The following is a 22,289-nucleotide window of genomic DNA, read 5'->3' as shown; positions in this document are numbered from 1 at the left end:
GGCTTTTTCAAAATACCACGGTATACCGCCTAAGCCTAGACATATTGGTTTGGTTGGAAGGTTTTTTGTTTTTTTTTAGCTCGGTGAAAATAGTTTTGCATGATCACACTCGGTTGCCCTTGCTTGCAGACAGCGTGTCGTGTACAACTGAAGATCAGAATTATCGGTATTCCAACTGTAATCCCGTCCTGGTGTTTGGTTTGATTACAACTGTTCTTCCTGTGGCTCTGTTGTTCCACCCCACTGACTGCAGAGCTACACCAGACCAGCACAGCACTCAACAGGCTTTCTCTATGGCCCAGAGTGGTGCAACAGGGTCAGCCACAAGTTCAGCCCTGTTTAAAGTGTTGTTCTGAAGTGGAGGGATAGGATTTCACAGTAAACAAACTGAAGGGTTTTAATGATAAACTTCCCATTGTCCTCAACTCCTTGTGTGGGTGTTTCTTTAGAGTGGGACTGGTAAACAGTCAGTACGCTGTGACTCTGGTCTCATTTTGGCTGTGGTTTGGCTTGGCAGCCAGGGCCTCCCCAAAAGCAGCTGTCTAAGCAGTACCAGTAGGGCGGGACACCTCTGCCCCCCCCCCACACACACACCCACACTGTCAGCTCTGCTCTGCCCTCTCAGCATTTTATTAATGACTCCAGGACTGCAATCTGGAATGTATTGGCAGCTTTACTATTCTGCTGTTGTGTTGATGTCCCAAGTCTGGCATAAAGTTGATCTGTGTTCATTTGTCGTCTTGCAGTTTTACGTGTGTTTTGGGCATTTGTCCATTTTAAAAACATGAAGGGTTGATGCTTGCTTTACCCAGGGGTCTTTTTTACAATTTTTTTATTTTTAGTCATTTAGCAGATGCTCTTATCCAGAGCGACTTACAGTTAGTGAGTGCATACATTTTCATACTGGCCCCCCGTGGGAAACGAACCCACAACCCTGGCGTTGCAAGCGCCATGCCCTACCAACTGAGCTACAGGGGACTGTAGACCTGTTTATGTGTATGGTAATGAGTACGCTGCGTACATTTCTTGCTACAAATAAAACCTTTATGTATTGTGTTCTTTCAAAGGGAAACATCTGCTCACCATTTGAGGCTCATATGCTTCAAGTGAAGTGTTCCTGAGAGCTAAGCAGTTCTAAGTAGTTCTGTCCCATGTTTCAGACAAGGTTCTGAGCAGTTGTTTTCTCCTGTACTGTCTTCCAGAGGATGCCTTAAGGGGTTCTATATTTTCTGTGTTTCAGAGGATATTCTAAGCAGTTCTGTTTCTGCTGTTCTGTGTTTCAGTTCTTAGCAGTTCAGTTCTGTTCTGGATTTCAGAAAATGTTCTAACCAGTTCTATTTCTCCTGTTGTGTGTTTCAGAGGAGGTTGACTACAGCAGCTATGGGACCCACTCTCTGACCCGAAAGAAGAAGGCTGTGGTGGCGCTGCGGAACGACGTCAACAGGAAGCGACCTCACATCCGCATCGGCATGCCGCAGGACTTCCGGCCAGTCTCCTCCATCATCGATGTGGACATCTTGCCAGAGTCCCACCGCCGCGTTCGTCTCTACCGCCACGGCTCTGACAAACCCCTGGGGTTCTACATCCGGGATGGGACAAGCGTACGGGTGACGCCCCATGGCCTGGAGAAGGTGCCTGGGATCTTCATCTCCCGCATGGTGCCTGGGGGCCTGGCTGAGAGCACGGGCCTGCTGGCCGTCAATGACGAGGTCCTGGAGGTCAACGGCATTGAGGTGACTGGGAAGACGCTAGACCAGGTGACGGACATGATGATCGCCAACAGTCACAACCTGATTGTCACAGTGAAGCCGGTGAACCAGCGGAACAATGTGGTGCGAGCCAGCCGGATTTCCGGCAGCTCCGGTCAGTCGTCAGACAGCAGCGGTTCTACCGGCTATCCCAGCCTGTCCACCGCAGCAATGGCGACCGGCGCCCACGGCTACCCCGACGAGCTGGAGAGCGATGAGGAGTCAGACATCGTCATCGAGAGCAGCCTCAAGCGGCCGTCGCGGCGCTCCAGCGCTTCAATGGTGTCCGTGGCTTCAACAACGTCACGCTCCCACACCCAAGCCCCTCCTCCAGCCCCCGTGGAACCCACCAACACCCCGACCCGACCCCTCTCTGTGGTTTCCACCTCCTCCTTCCACTCCCAGCCCTCCTTCCACTCCCAGCCCAGCCTCAACGGCCTCTCTCACCACGGCAGCCTCAGCTACATGCTGCACAGGGACCTGAACCTCCAGCACCCCCAGTTCCAGACCCCCCAGCATCACCAAACCCAGCACCACAGCAGCAACCCGGCCCTCCGGGAGAGCAACGGCAGTCTGCACAAAATCCTCAGCACCATGAGGACGGACCCTCGACACAGCCTGGCCCTGCCCCGCGGAGGGGTGGAAGAGGACGGCACCGTCATCACCCTATAATACACACAAACACACACACATTGGACGTGAGCTGGAGCATCCCCTGCCCGGTATACCCACCATGAGAATGAACGTTGTTCCTCAAACCTACTAATTTAGTTTCATTTTTTATAAAACAAATAATCCATGGAACAAGGACAGTTTATTCTGTATTGTTTGAGTTTTAAGGTTTTCTATGTCTTGTAAATGAGCATTTTAGGCGAGTCCACTGTATTGTATAGTCCTGATGTGATTCACCTGCTATCCTTTAGTGACCACTTTTAATCTGAACCTCTATCTCCTTTTTGGGACCAACACTGAGCTTTTGTTTTTAAGAACAATTCTATGTTTTTGTACAATGCTGCCTGTCTGTACTGATTCTCTATCTCTGTATTTTAACTGTGGATTCACATCAATCATCTATATCTGCTCTAATAAATTATTCAACGCTTTAATAAGGAGAAGTGTTGGATCATCACATGTACTAAAACTCTTACTTCCCTTACTAGCAGTCATTTATACCTAGTACATTTTGAACTGCTATCAAGCAATACTTCCTACACTGAACATGGGCCTAGTCTATATCCTAATTTCATCTTGTCCACTGGTTGTCTGTTTTTGGAGCTTCTAAAATGGACTCCAGGAATGCAACATGCTCTCTGGAAAAAAGCCACTAGCTGACTAGCACCCCTCTCACCTCACCGCTAATCAACTCTTATCTTCACTGTTTACTCGACTTATCTGCTCGGCTGTGAACCCTGTTAGTTACAGCAGGCAGGGGGATGTGAACCCTGTTAGTTACAGCAGGCAGGGGGATGTGAACCCTGTTAGTTACAGCAGGCAGGGGGATGTGAACCCTGTTAGTTACAGCAGGCAGGGGGATGTGAACCCTGTTAGTTACAGCAGGCAGGGGGATGTGAACCCTGTTAGTTACAGCAGGCAGGGGGATGTGAACCCTGTTAGTTACAGCAGGCAGGGGGATGTGAACCCTGTTAGTTACAGCAGGCAGGGGGATGTGAACCCTGTTAGTTACAGCAGGCAGGGGGATGTGAACCCTGTTAGTTACAGCAGGCAGGGGGATGTGAACCCTGTTAGTTACAGCAGGCAGGGGGATGTGAACCCTGTTAGTTACAGCAGGCAGGGGGATGTGAACCCTGTTAGTTACAGCAGGCAGGGGGATGTGAACCCTGTTAGTTACAGCAGGCAGGGGGATGTGAACCCTGTTAGTTACAGCAGGCAGGGGGATGTGAACCCTGTTACAGCAGGCAGGGGGATGTGAACCCTGTTAGTTACAGCAGGCAGGGGGATGTGAACCCTGTTAGTTACAGCAGGCAGGGGGATGTGAACCCTGTTAGTTACAGCAGGCAGGGGGATGTGAACCCTGTTAGTTACAGCAGGCAGGACTGCTAGGAGGTGAAGGTGATAACACCTGAATCTGCATCTGCTTAACCTCACTTATTCACTTTCCTACACTGTATTGGGCACACACATTGAGATCTATGTATGGATCCAGTGGTACTTTGGTTTACAAGCACAATCTATCCATCCATGGTATGGTTAACTTTCATAGAGTATATGGATTATGTGGGACACTAAGCCATCCATCTGTGGTTTGTATGGGATTCTTCTCACAATTATTCACATTGTAGTTCAATGTTTTTAAGCTGTCATGGTTTGCAAAGTAGTTTTGTTGAACAGTCTTATTGTTGTCTCAACTCTTTAAACCTCCATGTTAGTACTCCCAGGATTAACATAGGATTATCACCCTCTTTTGGTTCACAAATATGTCATTTTGTTGCTCTTTCCTTTTCCTCTCCCCATAGGCTGCTTCGGTTATCGTGACACTGTTCTTCTGACCATAGTGACGTTATTCCCCGCATATCTTCACCATGGACAGTCAGTTCAACCCTGTTGAGTAGTGCTATAATGTGTTGGTCACTGCCCCCTCCTGGTAGTACCTTGTACCATCGACTCAGTGTGGGCCGACATATTCACACCTAAGAAATATTACAGGTTTTATATTTATTACCGCAACGTCTAGATTTTTCTGGAATAATGTCTATTGTTTTACTGTCTCTTTTCTTTTTAATGTACATACAGACTTTATAATAGATTTTTACAAGGGAAAAACAATGACACATGAACAAACAATTCCACAAGGTATTATGGTACGAGGATGATTATGATGGGGAATATTTCTGCATACCATGTAAACTGGACTGTTTTTATTCTAATGAGATGATGATGTACAGACGTTGCTATACATTCTCCACACATATTGGAGAAAAGGTTTGTAAAACACTTTGTGCCTTTTTTAATTCATTTTAGTCCAGATATGTACTGAGCACTCAAATGTAAACAATAATTGAATGTATATTAGGGCTTGATCTGTAATTGCTCAATTCATATTTAGTAGGCCTAGTTGCTCTTTCAACATAGTAAACCGTAAGTATCACTTCAACTAATTTCCACAGTTGAAATTCAAACCCTTAATGCAATTAATTTGAATTGTGAATATTATGTTTATATTATTTTCTTACAGTTTTGTAATTTTTGGGAGATACATTTTGAAATAAAGGTTTTAAATGCACTTGCTGTCCTGTTTTTCATTCATTACATTTTAGTCATTTAGCAGACGCTCTTATCCAGAGCAACTTACAGTTAGTGAGTGCATACATTATTATTATTGTATTTTTTTCATACTGCCCCCCGTGGGAAACGAACCCACAACCCTGGCGTTGCAAACGCCATGCTCTACCAACTGAGCTACATCCCTGCCGGCCATTCCCTCCCCTACCATGGATGACGCTGGGCCAATTGGTCATCCCCAAAGCCAACACCTCCTTTGGCCGCAATTCCTTCCAGTTCTCTGCTGCCAATGACTGGAACAAATTGCAAAAATCTCTGAAGCTGGAGACTCTTATCTCCCTCACTAACTTTAAGCATCAGTTGTCAGAGCACCTTACCGATCACTGCACCTGTACACAGCCCATCTGAAATTAGCCCGCCCAACTACCTCATCCCTATATTGTTATTTATTTTGCTCATTTGTACCCCAGTATCTCTATTTGCACATAATCTCTTGCACATCTATCATTCCAGTGTTAATACTAATTGTAATTATTTTGCACTATAGCCTATTTTATTGCCTTACCTCCATAACTTGCTACATTTGCACACACTGTATATATATGTATTTCTGTTGTATTTTTGACTTTGTTTTGTTTTACCCCATATGTAACTCTGTGTTGTTGTTTTTATCGCACTGCTTTGCTTTATCTTGGCCAGGTCGCAGTTGTAAATGAGAACTTGTTCTCAACTGGTTTACCTGGTTAAATAAAGGTGAAATAAATAAAAATAAAAATAAAATTGTGCACCGCCCCATGGGTCTACCGGTCGCGGCCGGCTACGACAGAGCCTGTATTCGAACCAGGATCTCTAGTGGCACAGCTAGCACTGCGATGCAGTGCCTTAGACCACTGCGCTACTCATTCCATTTTCTATTGTAGAAAGTTGACTCGTAAAGAAAAGGTTTGCTGTGTGTTTATATGTTTCTAATGGCGATTGAGTCATCAGTGTTCAACTTGAGAGGACATTAGTGAGAAAGAGCCCTGATTTAAAATTGCGCCTTTTCGCTTTGTTCTACTTGATCCTTGTAAGCCACCATCCACAGTTTCAACCACTTGATTGAATCATTTGACTATCATAACACCGTAGCTGAAAACAAAATAAATTAAAGGGGCAAAGATGGAGCCTAGGATGGAAAATAGGGTAGGTGTTCTCTCCCCGCTGGAGGAGTCAAGTGCGGAGGTGAGTCGGGACAGTGGCATCGTGTCGCAGAGTGCGAGCAGTTTATCCATGTTGAGCGAGGCCCTAAGCAGTGGCACCGTGTCGCAAAGCCCCAGCTTCGGCGCAGCAGTCTCGCAGAGTCCGAGCTTCAACTCCGAGGAACCCGACACGGACCCAGACCACAACCAGGAGGATGAGATCCTGAGACACACTGCCCTCAGTTACTCCTCCTACATCAGAGATACTGCTGGAGACGAGGTTAGAATTAATCAACCTTTCCGATGGAGGTCAAATATATCCTCCTGTCTATGCTGGGAGGTGCAATATAGCGCTAGCTATAACTGGATACGCGTGACGAGTTAAATGTCACTTGACTGTGGTTATAACCAAATCCTTTACATACCCCACAGATCCTGTGTTTGGAGAAAAGTCTGGAGGAAATGCTGACCAGGGTGGATGAATTTGTTGGAATGCTTGACATGGTACGTGCTCAAGAGTTGGGCAGTGTTTGAAATATGCATTTCATTTACTTGAGTATTTTGTCATTTGTATTACACAGGGCTGAACTACACTCCATTGTATTTTATAACGAGATACTTTCGAGAGCTGTAATTTGTATTTTCGAAATGCTAAAATACTTTTCTATACCATTTATTTATATTTATAGCGGTTAACAGTTTTGTGGCCCCCTCTAACCCTGCATTGGTATCAGAAGTCTGATGGCACTGGTTTGATAAGTGCATTCTCTAAATAAACTAAACATAATTGTATATGTAAAAATGGACAATTGCAAAGCATGCTGAGTATTATTCTAACGAGTTCCTGACACCAGCCAATAAAAATACCCAGTGTGCTTTGCAGTTCATTTTGGTATGTTCATTTTCATATTTACATTTTGGTCATTTAGTAGACACTCTTATCCAGAGTGACTTACAATCAGTGCATTCAACTAAAGTAGATAAACAATAACATATCACAGTTAGAGCAAGTCAAATGTTTCTGTAACCGTTACTGAGAATGTTGTTGCTGTTCGGGACGGCTATTTGGAAATGTATTTCTGTATTTTAAAATGTATTTCAAATTACAAGTATTTTGCAGTTTATTTTGATGCATAGATTTTTCTGGTATTTTGTTATTGTATTTAGCAATTTTTGCGCATCCCTGTATGTGTTCATGTCCTTGTCTGTGAAAGTGGGTGAGAAATTAATAACTTTTCTTCCTCTGGTAATAGATCCGCAACGACACATCACAGATTGTCAACGAGAATCTACCTCAAATACATAGAAAATCAGAAGAGATGAGGCAATTATACAGAAAGATTGACAAGTTGAATGTAAGTGTGATTACTTAAAGTAATTGTTAATGACCAGGATGTTGTCATTGAAATCATGACATGATCTGTGTAACAAATGGCACCCTATTCTCTATACTTGGGGCACAGATATGGTAGTTCTGTATCTGACCCTGTTCCCTGGTGTTTTGTCCAGGCGTTTGTGAAGATGGTGGGTGCCAATGTGAATGTCATGGAGGAGCAGGTCACTCAGGCAGAAAGGGAAGAAGGAACCCTGCCGGGTGCCTTCAGAAAGATCTTCCATACCATTAGTGTCCCGGGATTTCTAAATGTGAGGATTCAATCAATGTACATCTCAGTCAACCATTAAGGCATTTTACATTTGAAGTGTAAATGTTGTATTCCTATACTTAATCACTATCTCCCCTGAACCAGTATCTGTGCGTTAGTCCTCTCTAACACATTTACGTCATTTAGCAGACGCTCTTATCCAGAGCGACTTACAGTTATTTATAAAAAAAATTATACTGGCCCCCCGTGGGAATCGAACCCACAACCCTGGCGTTGCAAACGCCATGCTCTATCAACTGAGCTACATCCCTGCCAGCCATTCCCTCCCCTACCCTGGACAACGCTGGGCCAATTGTGCGCCGCCCATGAGTCTCCCGGTCGCGGCCGGCTGCGACAGAGCCTGGATTCGAACCAGGATCTCTAGTGGCACAGTTAGCACTGTGATGCAGTGCCTTAGACCACTGCGCCACTCAGGAAACACCCAGGAAGCTCCGACTCAAACTCTCATTCACCAGCTCTGCAAACGTTATGTCAAAATACGTTTGTTGATCACCAAATATGGAGTTTCGCTGAGCAACTATCTTAATTTGCTCCCGTTACGGCCGGTATATACTTCCAAAAAATGTATAAATAAAAATTTACAAGCAACCGAAAAAATGCCTATTTGGCACCTCCAATGTCTCAATCACTCATTACTGCCACGCACAGGTCGGAAGTCTACAACAGCTCAACATATTAGAGGTGCGGAAGAGGCATTTTTTTCAGTTGCTTATAAAAAATAAAAAAATAAAAACGTTTTTAGAAGTACATTCCCGCCATAACGGGAGTACATGAAGACAGTTGCTCAGCAAAACTCCATATTTGGTGATCAACAAACGTATTTTGACATAACGCTTGCAGAGCTGGTGAATCTGAGTTTGAATCAAAGCTTTCTGGGCCTTAGAGAGGTCTCTAACGCACAGATACTGGTTCATATCTCCCCATAATTGCTTTTGTAATGTTTTTATTATTTATTGAATGGTAGGTGTCCTTCCTATATATTGCTCTCAGTGGATTTAAATTATGAACAATAACTTTTGTCTCTGCAGAAACCAGCCAGCCCCAGAAGGCAGCAGCATCAGGAGCTTCCCCCAGTGTTCAGAACAGATGATTATTTCATCCCACACCCAGGACACTGAAAGTTTATCTCAACTGGCACCCTATTCCTTACATATTGTACAACTATTAACCAGGGCCCATAGGCTCTGGTCAACAATAGTGCACTATATAGGGAATAGGGTGCCATTTAGGAGGCAACTTGAAACCGATGCCTGCAGCTTCCACACATCACACATGCAATGACCAGCCTAACTCCTCTAGGCCAGGCGACCTCAGTCTGCATGGCTGTCTTGACTGGACCAGAGCCATAGATGGAAATGGTTCTGGACCTGACTATAGACAATAATACTAGTTTCCTCTGGACTGGAGGATCTGACGGTACAACAATTTCAACAAGCAATATAGTGTTGGCTCTCTCTCGCTAACAAGTGGCTGTGAAGACACTGAAGAAATCAGACTGAATGCGGACACCTGAAAAAGGAAAATGGTGTTATTGATCAAGACTCTGTTTTTCAAGTGCCTCTGAGTGTTTCCCTTTATTTTATTGCGTGGTCACCTGTTGAATGAAATTGCTGTAAGGAAAATGTTATTAATCATCACACTCACCCTGTTAAATAAAATAAGTAAATAAAAAATAAAATCACCAACAGTATGATTTGAAGTATATGATGTTCAAGCTTGAGTAAACCTTAACATGACATGGTATTTTAGTTTTAGTGACATTCTGTCTGTAGACACATCTGTTTTTATAAGGCTATTGTTTCCTGTTTGTATGGGCTAATGCTGGAGTGGAATTGGCACTTTGTAATTCTCCACACACTGCACCAAGCAACATGTATTTGTTTAATATAATATTATGTCATAGTTGTATATTATTTGAAAGTTTTGTCACTAATAATTATCAATAAAGTGGTTTCTTATTGACTTTATCAGTAAACCCTCATCTGGAAAGATGTTAGTGTGTCACACAACCACAGATATCAAAATATATCAGAGGGATACACAGCTAGCTGCTACATAAAGCACTTGTTGAAAACCAAACTATTTTATGTCACTTTCTCTTGGCTCCAAAGTCCTCATGTGTAAAATAACTTCTCAGATTCTCAATGGTATACAAAAGTATACATTGTCATATTCATTAACTCACAATTGTCCACATGTACTGATAATATTAAACATAACTCATGTAATATTTAATATCCATTTCATTATCAATGGGCTGAAAATAATTGAGCTACAAAGGTTGGTTGCACTGAAGGAAAGCATTTTCTGTTAGACCATTTTGATGGAAACGCCCATTTGGGTGCCATTTACACTCTTGGGTACCCGTCAATCAAACCGAAGCACGCGTCTATTGGTCGTTTAGCCCCAGTAGAAGACAACTCACTTTTTTTTCCGGATGAAGCGGGAAAGACCTGCTGTGCATCCACATTGGATTGCTAGCTACTTGCATATTAAGGTAGGTTTCAAACAACCATTAAACAATAAAAACATGTCGTTTGTAGGGGAAATTATTCATTGCAACACAGAGTAAAAGTTTAGCTGTCTTTTTCTGAGTGGAATGATGTACTGACTTTAAACTAGTTAGTTAGCTTGCTACTGTATATAACTAGCTAGTTAGGTAACGCAGTATTCATTCCGTTAACTGACGTTAGCTAGTGTTTCCAGTTTTGAGATCTAGCTATCTAGTTAGCCATTCTCTTGCTCAAGTTCTCTTGATAAGTGCATAACTACATGATGCCAAACTGTTAAGTTTTATCTTTTCCATTCATTGTAATTCCAATAATTCAGAGTGATTCTGCAACACGTGGGATGTGCTGTTGGCTACGTCATATTCAAGGCGCTCTTTCCTCTCCAGATTCCAACCTGCAATTTGAACCATGGCAAGCAAACCGGTGTGGGAGCAGATAGGTGCAGGATTTGTGCAACATTATTACCAACAGTTTGATTCTGATAGAACCAAACTCGCTGACCTCTATGTGAGTATGTTTTTCATTTCAACACATTTAGAGATGTTTCATGGACCAACCTTGTCATCTGGAAACCTGGGGTGACTCTCAAAAGTATCTTAATTCCTTGCCTCCTCCACTTGGACTCTCGCCTTCAAATAACTTTCGAAAACCCTACAGTTTTCAGCCATTAGCTTCGCTCATTTGAACTACAATCCTGACGTTGTGTTAACGTTTAGAAACGGCAATCATCGCTTGCAATACGGCTTTCGAAACATATGGCCCTTATCTTTCATCATCGAGAAATAATCCTTCAAATAAAAAAGATACACTTACTGTTGCAGTTTTGCCAGATCCATACAGCTATGGGCCCTCCATCCGACAAAAGGACAGTTCCACTACACTTCCCGAGTTATGCTTACCACACAGGTTTTCGGAGCATGCTAGATAGCACAGGTAGTCTCGTCTTCTCTGTTTTCTCTAAATAAGTGCCGTAACATGGAGATAACCCTATCAATTGAACTTTATTTTATTATTTCTCGCTGATATGAAGGTTAAGGTCATTATGCTTCCAAAACCATACCGCAAGCGACGTGCGTTAAGATTGAGTGTACAGAAGACGCCTTCATCATGATCAAGGGCTATCCTCCAAAGTGCTTTGAGAAAGTGGCATGGATGGAGAGGACACAAGGAATCGAGGAAATACTTTTCAGATGGACCCCTGGGGTGTATTCATTGGTCCGATTCTGAAAACAAGAGTTTCTATTGGATAAATTCAGGTAGGTCCCTCCCATTCCGTTTGGTTCCTAAAGTAACGTTTTGCAACGGAATCAGACTAATGAATACACTCCTGCTCATGTTGTTCAGTGTGTAACTGATGTGAGTTCAGTGAGAGTTCACTGTCCTAATAAATGACTGATATGTGTGTCCAGACTGATGCGTCATGTTTAACATGGGAAGGAGTTGGTTTCCAGGGTCACAAAGCCATTATGGAGAAGATCACTGTAAGTGACATCTTCATTTAAGTTTCACTTCTTTAAAGTAATTATAATGCATAGCCTAATTATTTTCACATGGTACAGACATAATAGACCCCTTATTTGCTCCCTTACTGCAGAGCTTACCGTTCCAGTCAATTCAGCACAGCATCACCGCACAGGACCACCAGCCCACGCCAGACAGCTGTGTAATGAGCATGGTGATGGGACAGCTCAAGGTAGGTCATTTCAAAAGTAGTGGATGCATGTCGAGAGACTTGCTGGTGTAACAGAGAGATCATACGAGAAACTCACCCATAGCTTGAGATGGCGCCAGTGATTTGTATCCTTTTCAGTGGCATAACTGGTGTATATGTTGTCAAGTTGGCAGTCACGTGTGTTAACTGTTTGCGAGGCAGAGGATCGTAGTTCAAGTCAGAGGCAAGTTGAGAGAAAAAGCGAAGCTGCTAAGCTAACACAGTGACGCGGGTTACAGTGGTGCCGTGACCCAGATTCACAGTTGCGTTTAGATCAAAGACCCTACTTTAAGCCCAGTCAGACACAAATTGAGGGAGGAAATGAAGCTGCTAAGCTAGCACAGTGACGCCGGTTACCCTGGGTACAAAAAAAGTCATGAAATAATAAATTGCGGGAGCATTCATCGTCTTTATTTCACCGCTAAACATGGAAGGGGCTGTTCCTGTTTTCATTTTAATACCACCTAAAGACATTTTGTTTCAAATCAAATTGATGGTTCCTATTATGGTTAATTTCTACTGTATGTAATGTTAGATGAGCATCATCCTCTACAAATATAGTTTACTCATATTTTCTTTAACAGGCTGACGCGGACCAGGTGATGGGCTTTCAACAAACGTTCCTGCTGAAGAACGTGGACAACAAATGGATCTGCACAAATGATATGTTCAGATTGGCACTACATAACTTTGGAGCATAGCAGGAAATAGAAGGATCACGTACCTTCCACAGAGTTAGCTTTTTATATTACATTTCGACTTTACATGTATGTGTTAGAATGCTTGTCAGATTATTTTGTCGTCAACCTGTTCTTCTGTATTTGGAAGAAATTAAGACAGATGTGTTCTGCACAGTTAAAACTGCGTACTGTTGTGACAGTGGTGGTGAATGATGATGTCCAGACATGGTTCACAGGAACACAACATAATAAATTAATTCCCAAATATGTTCCTGGTACGATTTGCCTTATTCTGTTATTATTCAAACTATCCCTATTAGTTCCCAATATTGGAGAACATTTCATCCATACATGCCTTGTTATTAGGAAATGGCACCCTATAAAACCCTCAAACTCAACTCTGGACCTCGAAGCCAGTTCCACTACATTTTTTCATTGTTCCTTTATAATCAGGGACTGATTTAGACCTGGGACACCAGGTGTGAGTAATTATCAGCTTGAACAGAACCAGCAGGCTCCAGACCTCGTAGGTTAAGAGTCGAGTACCCCTGCTATAAAGTATAGGGTGCCATTTCTGACTCAGTTTAATTAGGGAAGATCTCAATTGCATAATCCTCGTGTCCTCTCCTTCTCAAAACCCATTGGATGAGAAAGCCAGAAGTCCCACCCCTCTGACCTCCAATGGGTTGAGAAGGAGACTAGTAGAGTATGTGAGGATTATGCAATTGAGATCTTCCCATAGTTTCTTGCCAGGTACAAACTGCCTCCTACATGGCTGCTTACTCACAACAGTTTAATGCTGATCATGTGAAGCACATGCTCAAATGAAGGCTAGCCAGCTTCATCCTCACTTTTTTCAGTTTCCTTCCTATGAAGAGCCCTTGACCCACAACCTTATACACTTGTATAGTAATGCATGTCATTCATCATGTAAACTCCTATAAGTTGTTCAGGCTACGCGTATGTTGTCCTGCAACACAAAACAAACGTCTGCTTCTGAAATGGCACCCTATATGCTGCAATACTTTTGAACAGGGCAAGTAGTGCCCTATATAGGGAATAGGGTGCCATTTCAGATGCAGTCAAGCAAATTATGACGGCAGGCTCTCTAGTTTAAGACCAAGACATAGGCCCAGATGACCTATTGACCCTGGTAGTAAATGCAACCCAGACACCAAATCCTCTTACAGGAAGATGAGCAAAACATTATGAACACATTCTGCTACAGTACTTCGTTTGTCACTTCTGAAACAATGTACACCAGGGGTGTCCAACTCATTCCATGGAGGGCCTAGTGTCTGCTGGTTTTTGGTTTTTCCTTTCAATTAAAGACAACCAGGTGAGGGGAGTTCCTTACTAATTACTGACCATAATTCATCAACAAGTACAAGGGAGGAGCAAAAACCCGCAGACACTCGGCCCTCCGTGGAATGAGTTTGACACGATGTACACTGTCATCTCACTACCATGACTGGCCCCTTGTTCACATATGACGCATATCGAATAATTTCACGCTCAAGGCCATTGTGCTGAGTGTTGCTCTTAAATACATTTCCATCATGAGGAATACAATAATGCGTAAAGAATGCTGAGAGTTTTTATTTGAGGAGATAACAGTAGCCTGTAACAGTTTTGGGCTAGGTCAGCAATATTAGTGTTGGCCTCCAGGGGGCGATCACAGTTGGCGACTATTCACCAGAAGTTATTTATTTTCAACTGAAGGTGGCGATTTGAAGAGACACTGTCGCGATGCAACTGTTGACAATGCAACCCTGACTATAGGAGTGAAAGTTGAGGAAAGTTCAACTTTAAGAAATGTATCAGCAACATGTTAACCAATTGGGGTGTATTGTTAAATTGTGTTTGATTTGTGCAAATTAAAGGCCTTTGTGCAAAAATTGTTGATACGGTTGTCGTAAGGGCTTTGAAGAGATAGTCACTCGCCAGCCACTAGTCGACCATGTCGTTAGGGCACCAATCAAGACATTTACAAGCATATATGATGAACCAATTAACAATGTAAATCTGTGTTCATGTCTCGCTCCAGACGATAGTTTTACAGAATGGTGGTGATTGAATAGCTTTAGATGACCTTTGGCCATAATTAGTAGATTTATCCGTTTTTGCGTAACATTCAAAATATAATGATAATGAGAAAAATATTGTTATTCTTGATTTATACCTTTCAAATACTATTGCAATTTTATTTTAGCCATTTCTAACACACATTACTTCATTCTAATAAAGATAGCTACGTACTCACATTCTTATAAAAACATTTTCTTCAAATAATGGACTGGCAGGGTCGTCTACCATTGGCTGATGAACAGTGGCATGATTTGACGTCACCATACTCTCTTTGGCCCGCCCCTTTGCCTCAATTTCCGGATAGTCTATTGGTTGTTTTGAATTGTACCATGTGACTAGCTAGCTTTTTCCAGAGCCTTCATTCTGTCTGTAGCCACTCCCACATCTCTTTAGTGCTCTTATATAATGTTTATTAGCCCAATTAACTAATCAATTAAGCGTCAAATGGAATGAAATCACTACCAAACTTCAACTATGTTTGGAACGTTCCCCAATTTAGTCCACAGCTAACTTCAATCTCATTGGTCATCTTCCGTATATGCTAATTAGGACCTAAACGTCATGTCCTGAACACAAGCGCCATTTTTTTTTTTTACTTCAGGAGGAGGGTGAAACAGCATAATACATCAATTATTTCACTTTAATGTAAATCATTCTTTCCTGAATTAACTTTGGCGGCTGCATCTTGTCTGGAGAGGTGAGTGGCAGAGCATCGTCCAGGTGGATTGATTGCACACTTCCGTGACACCGAGACTGAAGCTCTCGCGGATTGGTGAAACTATCCAGATACGAAAAAAAAAAAATCGCGACAGACATTCTTTTATAACCGGAGACGCCAAAGCAAAGGTAATTTTATGTCAGTGAGCATCCTCAACAGTTCATCACAAATCTACACCTATTGTAGCCATTGTCAACATTTGCGCAGGTCCGCTGTCACAAGTCAGCCAACCAAGCATGTGTGTATGCAGTTCACCAATGATTTATCATTGAGTTCAACACAGCTAGCTAGCATTTTAGCTTCTGTGTTTTTATTCCCGCCAATGTATACAATTCGATAGGTTTAGTTATGTTTTTGTTCTCAGGTCTCCCTGCCGCTTTTGATTACCGTTCATGGCACAGGCGTCCGATTCGAATGGTAGTTGCCCTTTCAACTTCGATGGTAGTTTCTGTGCCTACCTACCATGGTGACCACGGGTAACTGAGAATCAGGATTTGATTCCGTAAAGGGAGCCTGAAAAACGGTTACCACATCCAAGGAAGGCACCAGGAACGCAAATGATCAACTCCCGAGTCAGGGAGGTAACGTTAACTAACTAGCCAGCTAGTGGCGAAAATAACAATACTGGACTCTTTCGACTCCCTGTAATTGGAATGAGTACACATAAAATACTTCAATGAGGATCCATTACTGGTTCTTAAAAATGATGTTTAGAGGTCAGTGGTCAGAAACGTATGAAATTGACATGATTTATGTTTTAACAGTAACATTTGACTGCCAGTTGTGACAATGTCCAATGGGGTGACGCCAAAAAATGAATGGAAAAATAAGTGAAATGGAAAAAAAATAAAGCATGAAGCAGGTAACTTTTTATTGAGGTTTAGTGATATTACTATGAAACTTAACCAAGTTTCTCGCTATTACATTTTGAGTATCATCATTATACAAGGAAATTGTGTTTTTCGATTGAAATACCAGATCATGATTACCGATTTAAAGACCGAAGTAACTAAATAATGAGTAACAATTATTTTCTTGTCTATTTGGGAATCCTTAAACCTTTATACTAACATGTATTGAAATGTCACACCAGAGGACACATTCAAGGCACCAATACATGAAATGGTTCATTAAATTGGATATAAACTTAACACATAAGGTGGCCATATAACATTGAGTTGTTTAGACATTAATTTTTCACTTTTGTTTTGGCCAAATGGCAACTACCCAAATGTTCATGTTATCTTGCTGTGGGGGGGTGTGTTAGATTTGGAGAGTAGCTATATAAGCTAACAGATGATAATTGGTGAGGGTAACGTTATCTAGCTATATGAATGCATTTATAATTCTTTAAAATGATGTTACTAGGTTATATGGGCCATGAATAGGTTATATAAACACATGAATCCATAGGCTACATTCATGTGTAGTGTATTTTCATTTAGGCCTATCCATGTTGACAATTTGGAATGCACCCAGGTTGTTATACTAACCTCATCCCCAGGCTTATTGTTATGGTACTTTTATGCACCGTTTATGATTAACTAGTAAGCTAACAGATCAGGGCTAACTGAGTTGGTAAGTGTAAAGTGTACTGTAGGTTATATTACCTGGCCTAACAAGATGCCTCTCTCTTTTAGGAAGCTGAGGAACAATGTATCAAGTCCCTGTTGGAAACTTGGAAAACATCAGAAAAACAAGGAGAAAAGTGAAACACATTTTGAGTGACTTTGGACTGGAGAATTGTGAAGTCCTTCTGGAAGTATGTTTTTGTTGTGCAGTTTTTATGTTTAGAACTATCAGATCAGTGTAGCAAATATTGTTTGGCGGCTAGATGAATGCCTAATTATTGCCATTTTACCCATTGTTTAGATTCATGGATTGTACTTTTCCCATAACTTTTAAAGACTCTGTGTCCCATATGGCACCCTGTTCCCTATGGGCTTTAGTGTACTATAAAGGGAATAAGGTGCCATTTGGGATGCGCAACAGTGAATGATCAGAGATAATTGATCAGTGTTGTTCTCTTCCTGATACTTAACTGTATGTTGTGTCACCATCTTCCAGGAGCTGCAGAAGGAGAAGGAGAAGAACTCTGATGAAGATTCTGATTCTGATGAGGCGTTCCAGGAGACCGAGTGGGTGGACCTCAGTGAGCCCTTTCTAGGCAAGAGGAAGAAAAAGGTAAAATAGCACCTGGAAAGATGAGCTAGTCTGATAGGGATGTCAACAAACCAAGCAAGTGTTTAAATTGAAACAGAATAGTTTATAGTTCAACTGATTGATTAAATGTGCCAATATTTCTGGGGTCTGTGGAAATGCATAGCCTCTGACGTTGAATATATATATAATGCTATTTTATTTTTATTTTTCATCAGTTGATTCAGATCTTACTTAATCTGCATATGAAATGGACCCCTATTCCCCAAATTCCCACCCTATCCCCATATGGCTCTGGTCAAAGGTGGTGCACTATGTAGGGACACACCCTTTCTGACAAAAAAAACCCAACATTTATTCCTTAAAGTGAAGTGACCGGTCAATTTAAAATGGTCTTCTTTTGCTAATCACTCTTGTTATCTGTGCGTTTCCTTCCCCAGTGGCCGTACCGCACGCGGCTGTTGTGCTGCACCCTCTGTAAGTACTCCACCCGGAACTGGTACTCCTACAAGAGTCATCTACAGCGGAGCCATGAGTATGAGAGGAAACTGTGTGCTCTGGCTCCCTGCCAGATCTGCCCCTTCGTCGCCCACCCCCGAGTCCTCAAGAAGCACCTCCTCCTCTTCCATGGCTCTCCGAACGTGGACCAAGATGCAGCGTCTCTGCATTCAACTACCAAGAAAGGGGACCGATTTAAGTGTCGTAAATGCCGATATGTGGACTCAAACCTGTTCTCAATGAAGAAGCACGTCCTGCTGAACCACCTGGAGAAGCTGTGGCACCACTTTTCAGGACGGATACCAGACACTAAGTTCCCCCATTCAGCCTCCAAGCAGTTCTGTAAGGTGTGCAAAATGGCCATCGAAAGCACAGAGCACATGCTGCACCACATCCTGGCCTCTCCCACTCACCAGTGGGCCTGCGCTCAGATAAGGACCTGGATCTTAGAGAACACTCAGTATGTCAAGCCTTCAAATTACCAAACACTGGCCCCTAAAAACCAGCTGCCAAAGTTGTCCAGTCCTGAGCAGCTGGCAGGGCCCAACCAGAGCTTCCTCCCCCCTCAGGCTTCAACCCTGGTTCAGCTGGCCAGTGCCGAGGCTAAGGGCCTTCTCCAGCCTGGTGCTACTGTCAACCTGCAGAGTGCTATGCCACAGGGGGCCATCTCAGCCACCATGCCCATCGGCCAGACCATGGTCAGACTGCCCTCTGGCACCTCACTACCTGGTGCTCCTCACAACCAGGTGCCTTTCACCATAGGGGTCCAAGGTCAGCAGCAGGCCCAGCAGGTCTTCCTGCCCCCAAGGGTGCAGATCAGCATTCCAGGGATGTCCCAGTCCCTCATGATGACTCAGCGCCTCCCACTGAACCATGGGACCCCCCAGGGTACCATGCTCCAGAGCACCCCTCAGGGTACCATGCTGACCTCCCAGTCCCTCCTCAGCCACCTCATCCCCACAGGCAACAAGGTCAACGGCATGCCCACCTACACTTTCGCCACGCCGGTGGGAATGCCCGGCCAGACGAGTAACGTCCAGCTGATCAGCAAGGCTCCTCAACCCATCAAACCAGCAGGTAATCCCGCTCTCAACGCCAAAGCCAAGAAGTGGATCACCTGTCCCATCTGTAATGAACTGCTCCCCTCCAATGTCTATGAGGCTCACCAACAGGCTGCCCACAAGGCCCAGCCCAGAACAGCCAAGCAGCAGGGCCTTGCCGCCCGCGCTCCCTTCCTCAGGAAGATGCCTGACAAGACAGTCAAGTGTTTGAAGTGTAAGATCCTCCTGTCTGAGAAGGGCCTCTTTGAACACCTGCTGCACGGGCTCAACTGTCTCTACTGTCCTGGGATGTTCTACTCCATCCAACAACTGGTTGAACACACAAATACACAACACAACCCCACACAGAAGGCCAACTGTGACTTCATGAGGCGGGAGTATAGACTGTACACAGATGACAGCGGTAACCTTCTGTTCCCCTACTTTGACATCAACACCACGGCCCCCAAAGAGATCCTGGGAGACGGAGAGCTGAAACTGGCTCTGGTCACCAACTCCCTGGACCTGATCTTCCTCAAGATGCAGCCTGGTGGTAAACAGGAAGTGTGTCGGAACCCCAGTAAAACGATGCGGACCGACTGCCCCTTCTGTGAAGAGAAGTGTGTCACAGTGGAGAACTACCAGGCCCATCTGAGTGAGAAGCACTGCATCGCGCCCACCGTCCACGCCATCCTCAAGACCGCAGCGTTCAAATGCATCTACTGTAACGGCGTTTACACAGGCAAGACCACGCAGAGAGCTATAGTCATCCATCTACAACGCTGCCGCCGTGCACCCAAGACCCCTAAAGACGCAGACAGACTCCAGTCCGCCCCCACCAATGGACGCCAGCAGCAGGTCATGGCCTTTAACCAGATGATCCAGGTGCCAGGTCTGTACTCTGCCCAGCTCCCTCCCGTCCCCATGGCAGCAGCGCTGGCCTCCGTCCCCGTCCCCCAGCCCTCTGAGTCTCCTGCTGAGCTGCAGAGCAAACTGAGGCTGGAGGCGGCCTTCAGGGAGGCCATGGAGGCCAACAAGAAAGCGAGGGATGCCCGGGCAGCCTTCCGTAAGCAACGAGAGAAGGAGAAACGAGAGCAGGCACCCCTAACAGACCCCTCTATTCAGCTAGCACTGGACCCCAGTGGGATGGAGAAACGCCCCTCTGAGGAGCGTAAAGACTTCCTCACTAGATACTTTCACACCAAGCCATATCCCACAAAGAAGGAGTCTGAGGAGCTCTCCAAGAGACTGTGGCTGACCCGGACTGAGGTGTCCACCCTGTTTGGGATGAAGCGCACCAAGTGCATGAAGGCGATCCAGAGGAACAGCCCTACCATCATCATGGGCTTCAACATGACCGAGCTGAAGAAACTTAAGCACGACCTCCTCATCCCAGAGGTGGAACCTGCAGAACCTGAGAAGATGGCTGACCATGAAGTGGAACCCGAAGAACCAGAACAGACAGATTCTCCAGGAAGGGAACCAGCAGAACCAGAAATTTCTGTTCCAGAAGAAGATCCCTTAGAACCACATCAGATGGATGTTCCAGAGATGCATCCTTTAGAACCAGAGCCGATGGCTGTCTGAGTTGTCACTTCAGAGTACATGTACAGTGTATATAGATACCTTTACCTGGCTGACTGCAGCAGATTGCAGTGCCCTGAAATGTATACTTTTATATTGATGTTGATCTGCCTGCTAGTGTGGTCAAGATTAAATGTCAACTTAATTTTAGATGTTTACTTATTATTCTCCTTTTCGTAGAACTGTAATTCAAATGTTGACATTCTCACAGGCTATATGTTAGAACAAACCTCTGTATACAAGTGTAAAAAATCTAAAGCCAGGATTTTGTTAGTTAAGTCAATTCTGGTTCAACAAAGGGTATTGATTCTGAGTGACTCTCCGTTTTCAGGGGTATGTTACGAGAGCTGTGTTACATACAACCAATGCATGGTTATATCCACCATTTCTTTCTAGTGGGCATCTTTTAGAGATTTTTTCAGCCCATTGACAATGATTCAGTTCGAAGGATATTTTACTTGCTGCTTGTTTTGAAATGCTGTCTTAACTGTAAAAGCTATAAAGCACACCTGTATTTAGTATTATGGAATACTCATGGTATACAAATTGAGAATGGATTACTGACTTTTAAGCAACTAAATCATTAACTCATGTTCAAAACATAATGAACAGTATTTGTAAATGTTGTTTATCACCATGAGTATCATCAAAATACCTTTTTTCTGTAAGTGAGTTATGATAGTTCTGTATGATAGTTACTGGCCATCGTTCTCAATAGTAACTCAAATCTATTATGTGGTTATATGAGTCCATTGACCAGATGAGACTGAGTATAATCATAACTGTAAGATATAGTCCAGCTTTTTTATTTTCAGAATGTGTATCAACAGCTATGCTATTCTTCCCTCTAATGATACTATGTAATGGATCGTTATGAGTTTGCTCAGATACTGAATTGTTCCATAGCCTCCATCACTTTCACCTTTGCTTTCCTCACCCTTGTTATGTTGCTGTTTGTGTTTTTTTTGTCCACTCATTTTGTTGAAAGTTATTATTTTTTGGGAAAACAGAATACCTCTCCTGGTGTTTTTACCATTATTTTCATATGTTAATTCCTCTATGGCAAGGGTGTCAAACTCATTCCATGGAGGGCCTAGAGTCTGCTGTTTTTTTTCTCCCTTTTCTTTTCAATTAGGACCTAGACAACCAGGTGAGGACAAGGGAGGAGCGAAAACCTGCATACACTCGGCCCTCCTTGGAATGAGTTTGACTAGTGAGTTTTTCGTCTTTGTTTCTTCCTGTCACATTTGCAATTGATTGTCAGGTTTATGTACTATATACCTGTTGGGTTTTCTATGGTTTCAGTCCTTGAGAAGCATAAATGTATTTGGACTTGAAGGTTTGAGCCTGCTGATGCATTGTGGCAGAATTGTGCAGAATAAACACTTTTTCCTATAAATATTTCACTCCTTCAACTTATTTCTCATGAATGGGTGTCCATCTGGGAAAGGTGGTCTCTATCCAAAGTGG

At 43.5% G+C, this 22,289-nt stretch overlaps 4 protein-coding genes across 6 annotated transcripts in view; all 4 read left to right on the top strand.

Annotated features, from left to right (window-relative positions):
* Positions 1 to 4,989, top strand: part of LOC311123095 (partitioning defective 6 homolog gamma-like) — a 50,724-nt gene extending 45,735 nt beyond the window's left edge. The window contains exon 3 of the mRNA XM_084158139.1: positions 1,360 to 4,989. Within this exon, the coding sequence (XP_084014265.1) occupies positions 1,360 to 2,420 (1,061 nt within the window). The 3' untranslated portion in view covers positions 2,421 to 4,989. The remainder of the gene's footprint in view (positions 1 to 1,359) is intronic.
* Positions 4,990 to 6,064: 1,075 nt separating this feature from the next.
* Positions 6,065 to 9,809, top strand: LOC311122774 (biogenesis of lysosome-related organelles complex 1 subunit 4-like). Its single transcript, XM_084158102.1, has 5 exons — positions 6,065 to 6,446; positions 6,599 to 6,670; positions 7,420 to 7,521; positions 7,676 to 7,810; positions 8,859 to 9,809. Exons 1-5 carry the CDS (start codon positions 6,147 to 6,149, stop codon positions 8,946 to 8,948), a joined length of 699 nt encoding a protein of 232 aa, XP_084014228.1. The 5' UTR covers positions 6,065 to 6,146; the 3' UTR covers positions 8,949 to 9,809.
* A 446-nt stretch (positions 9,810 to 10,255) lies between these two features.
* LOC311117028 (nuclear transport factor 2-like) lies at positions 10,256 to 12,993 on the top strand. The gene is made up of 5 exons (XM_084157475.1): positions 10,256 to 10,327; positions 10,727 to 10,847; positions 11,750 to 11,821; positions 11,935 to 12,033; positions 12,636 to 12,993. Exons 2-5 carry the CDS (start codon positions 10,749 to 10,751, stop codon positions 12,750 to 12,752), a joined length of 387 nt encoding a protein of 128 aa, XP_084013601.1. The 5' UTR covers positions 10,256 to 10,327; positions 10,727 to 10,748; the 3' UTR covers positions 12,753 to 12,993.
* Positions 12,994 to 15,414: 2,421 nt separating this feature from the next.
* On the top strand, positions 15,415 to 22,210 carry LOC311124147 (activity-dependent neuroprotective protein 2a-like). Of its 3 annotated transcripts, XM_084158259.1 has the most exons (6): positions 15,415 to 15,665; positions 15,902 to 16,118; positions 16,302 to 16,399; positions 17,178 to 17,299; positions 17,605 to 17,721; positions 18,138 to 22,210. In XM_084158259.1, the coding sequence occupies exons 4-6, from the start codon at positions 17,192 to 17,194 to the stop codon at positions 20,820 to 20,822; spliced, it is 2,910 nt and encodes a 969-aa protein (XP_084014385.1). In that variant the 5' UTR covers positions 15,415 to 15,665; positions 15,902 to 16,118; positions 16,302 to 16,399; positions 17,178 to 17,191; the 3' UTR covers positions 20,823 to 22,210. The 3 variants fall into 3 exon arrangements, with proteins under 3 accessions (XP_084014385.1, XP_084014387.1, XP_084014386.1); XM_084158261.1 differs by lacking the exons at positions 15,902 to 16,118; positions 16,302 to 16,399 and having other exon boundaries at positions 15,415 to 15,516; XM_084158260.1 differs by lacking the exons at positions 15,902 to 16,118; positions 16,302 to 16,399.
* Positions 22,211 to 22,289: the final 79 nt, after the last annotated feature.

This window comes from Coregonus lavaretus, assembly GCF_964263955.1.
Source record: "Coregonus lavaretus genome assembly, chromosome: 3".
NCBI classification, from domain to species: domain Eukaryota; kingdom Metazoa; phylum Chordata; class Actinopteri; order Salmoniformes; family Salmonidae; genus Coregonus; species Coregonus lavaretus.
The sequence above is the reverse complement of the archived record's forward strand: the minus strand, read 5'-3'. Positions and strand labels throughout refer to the sequence as shown.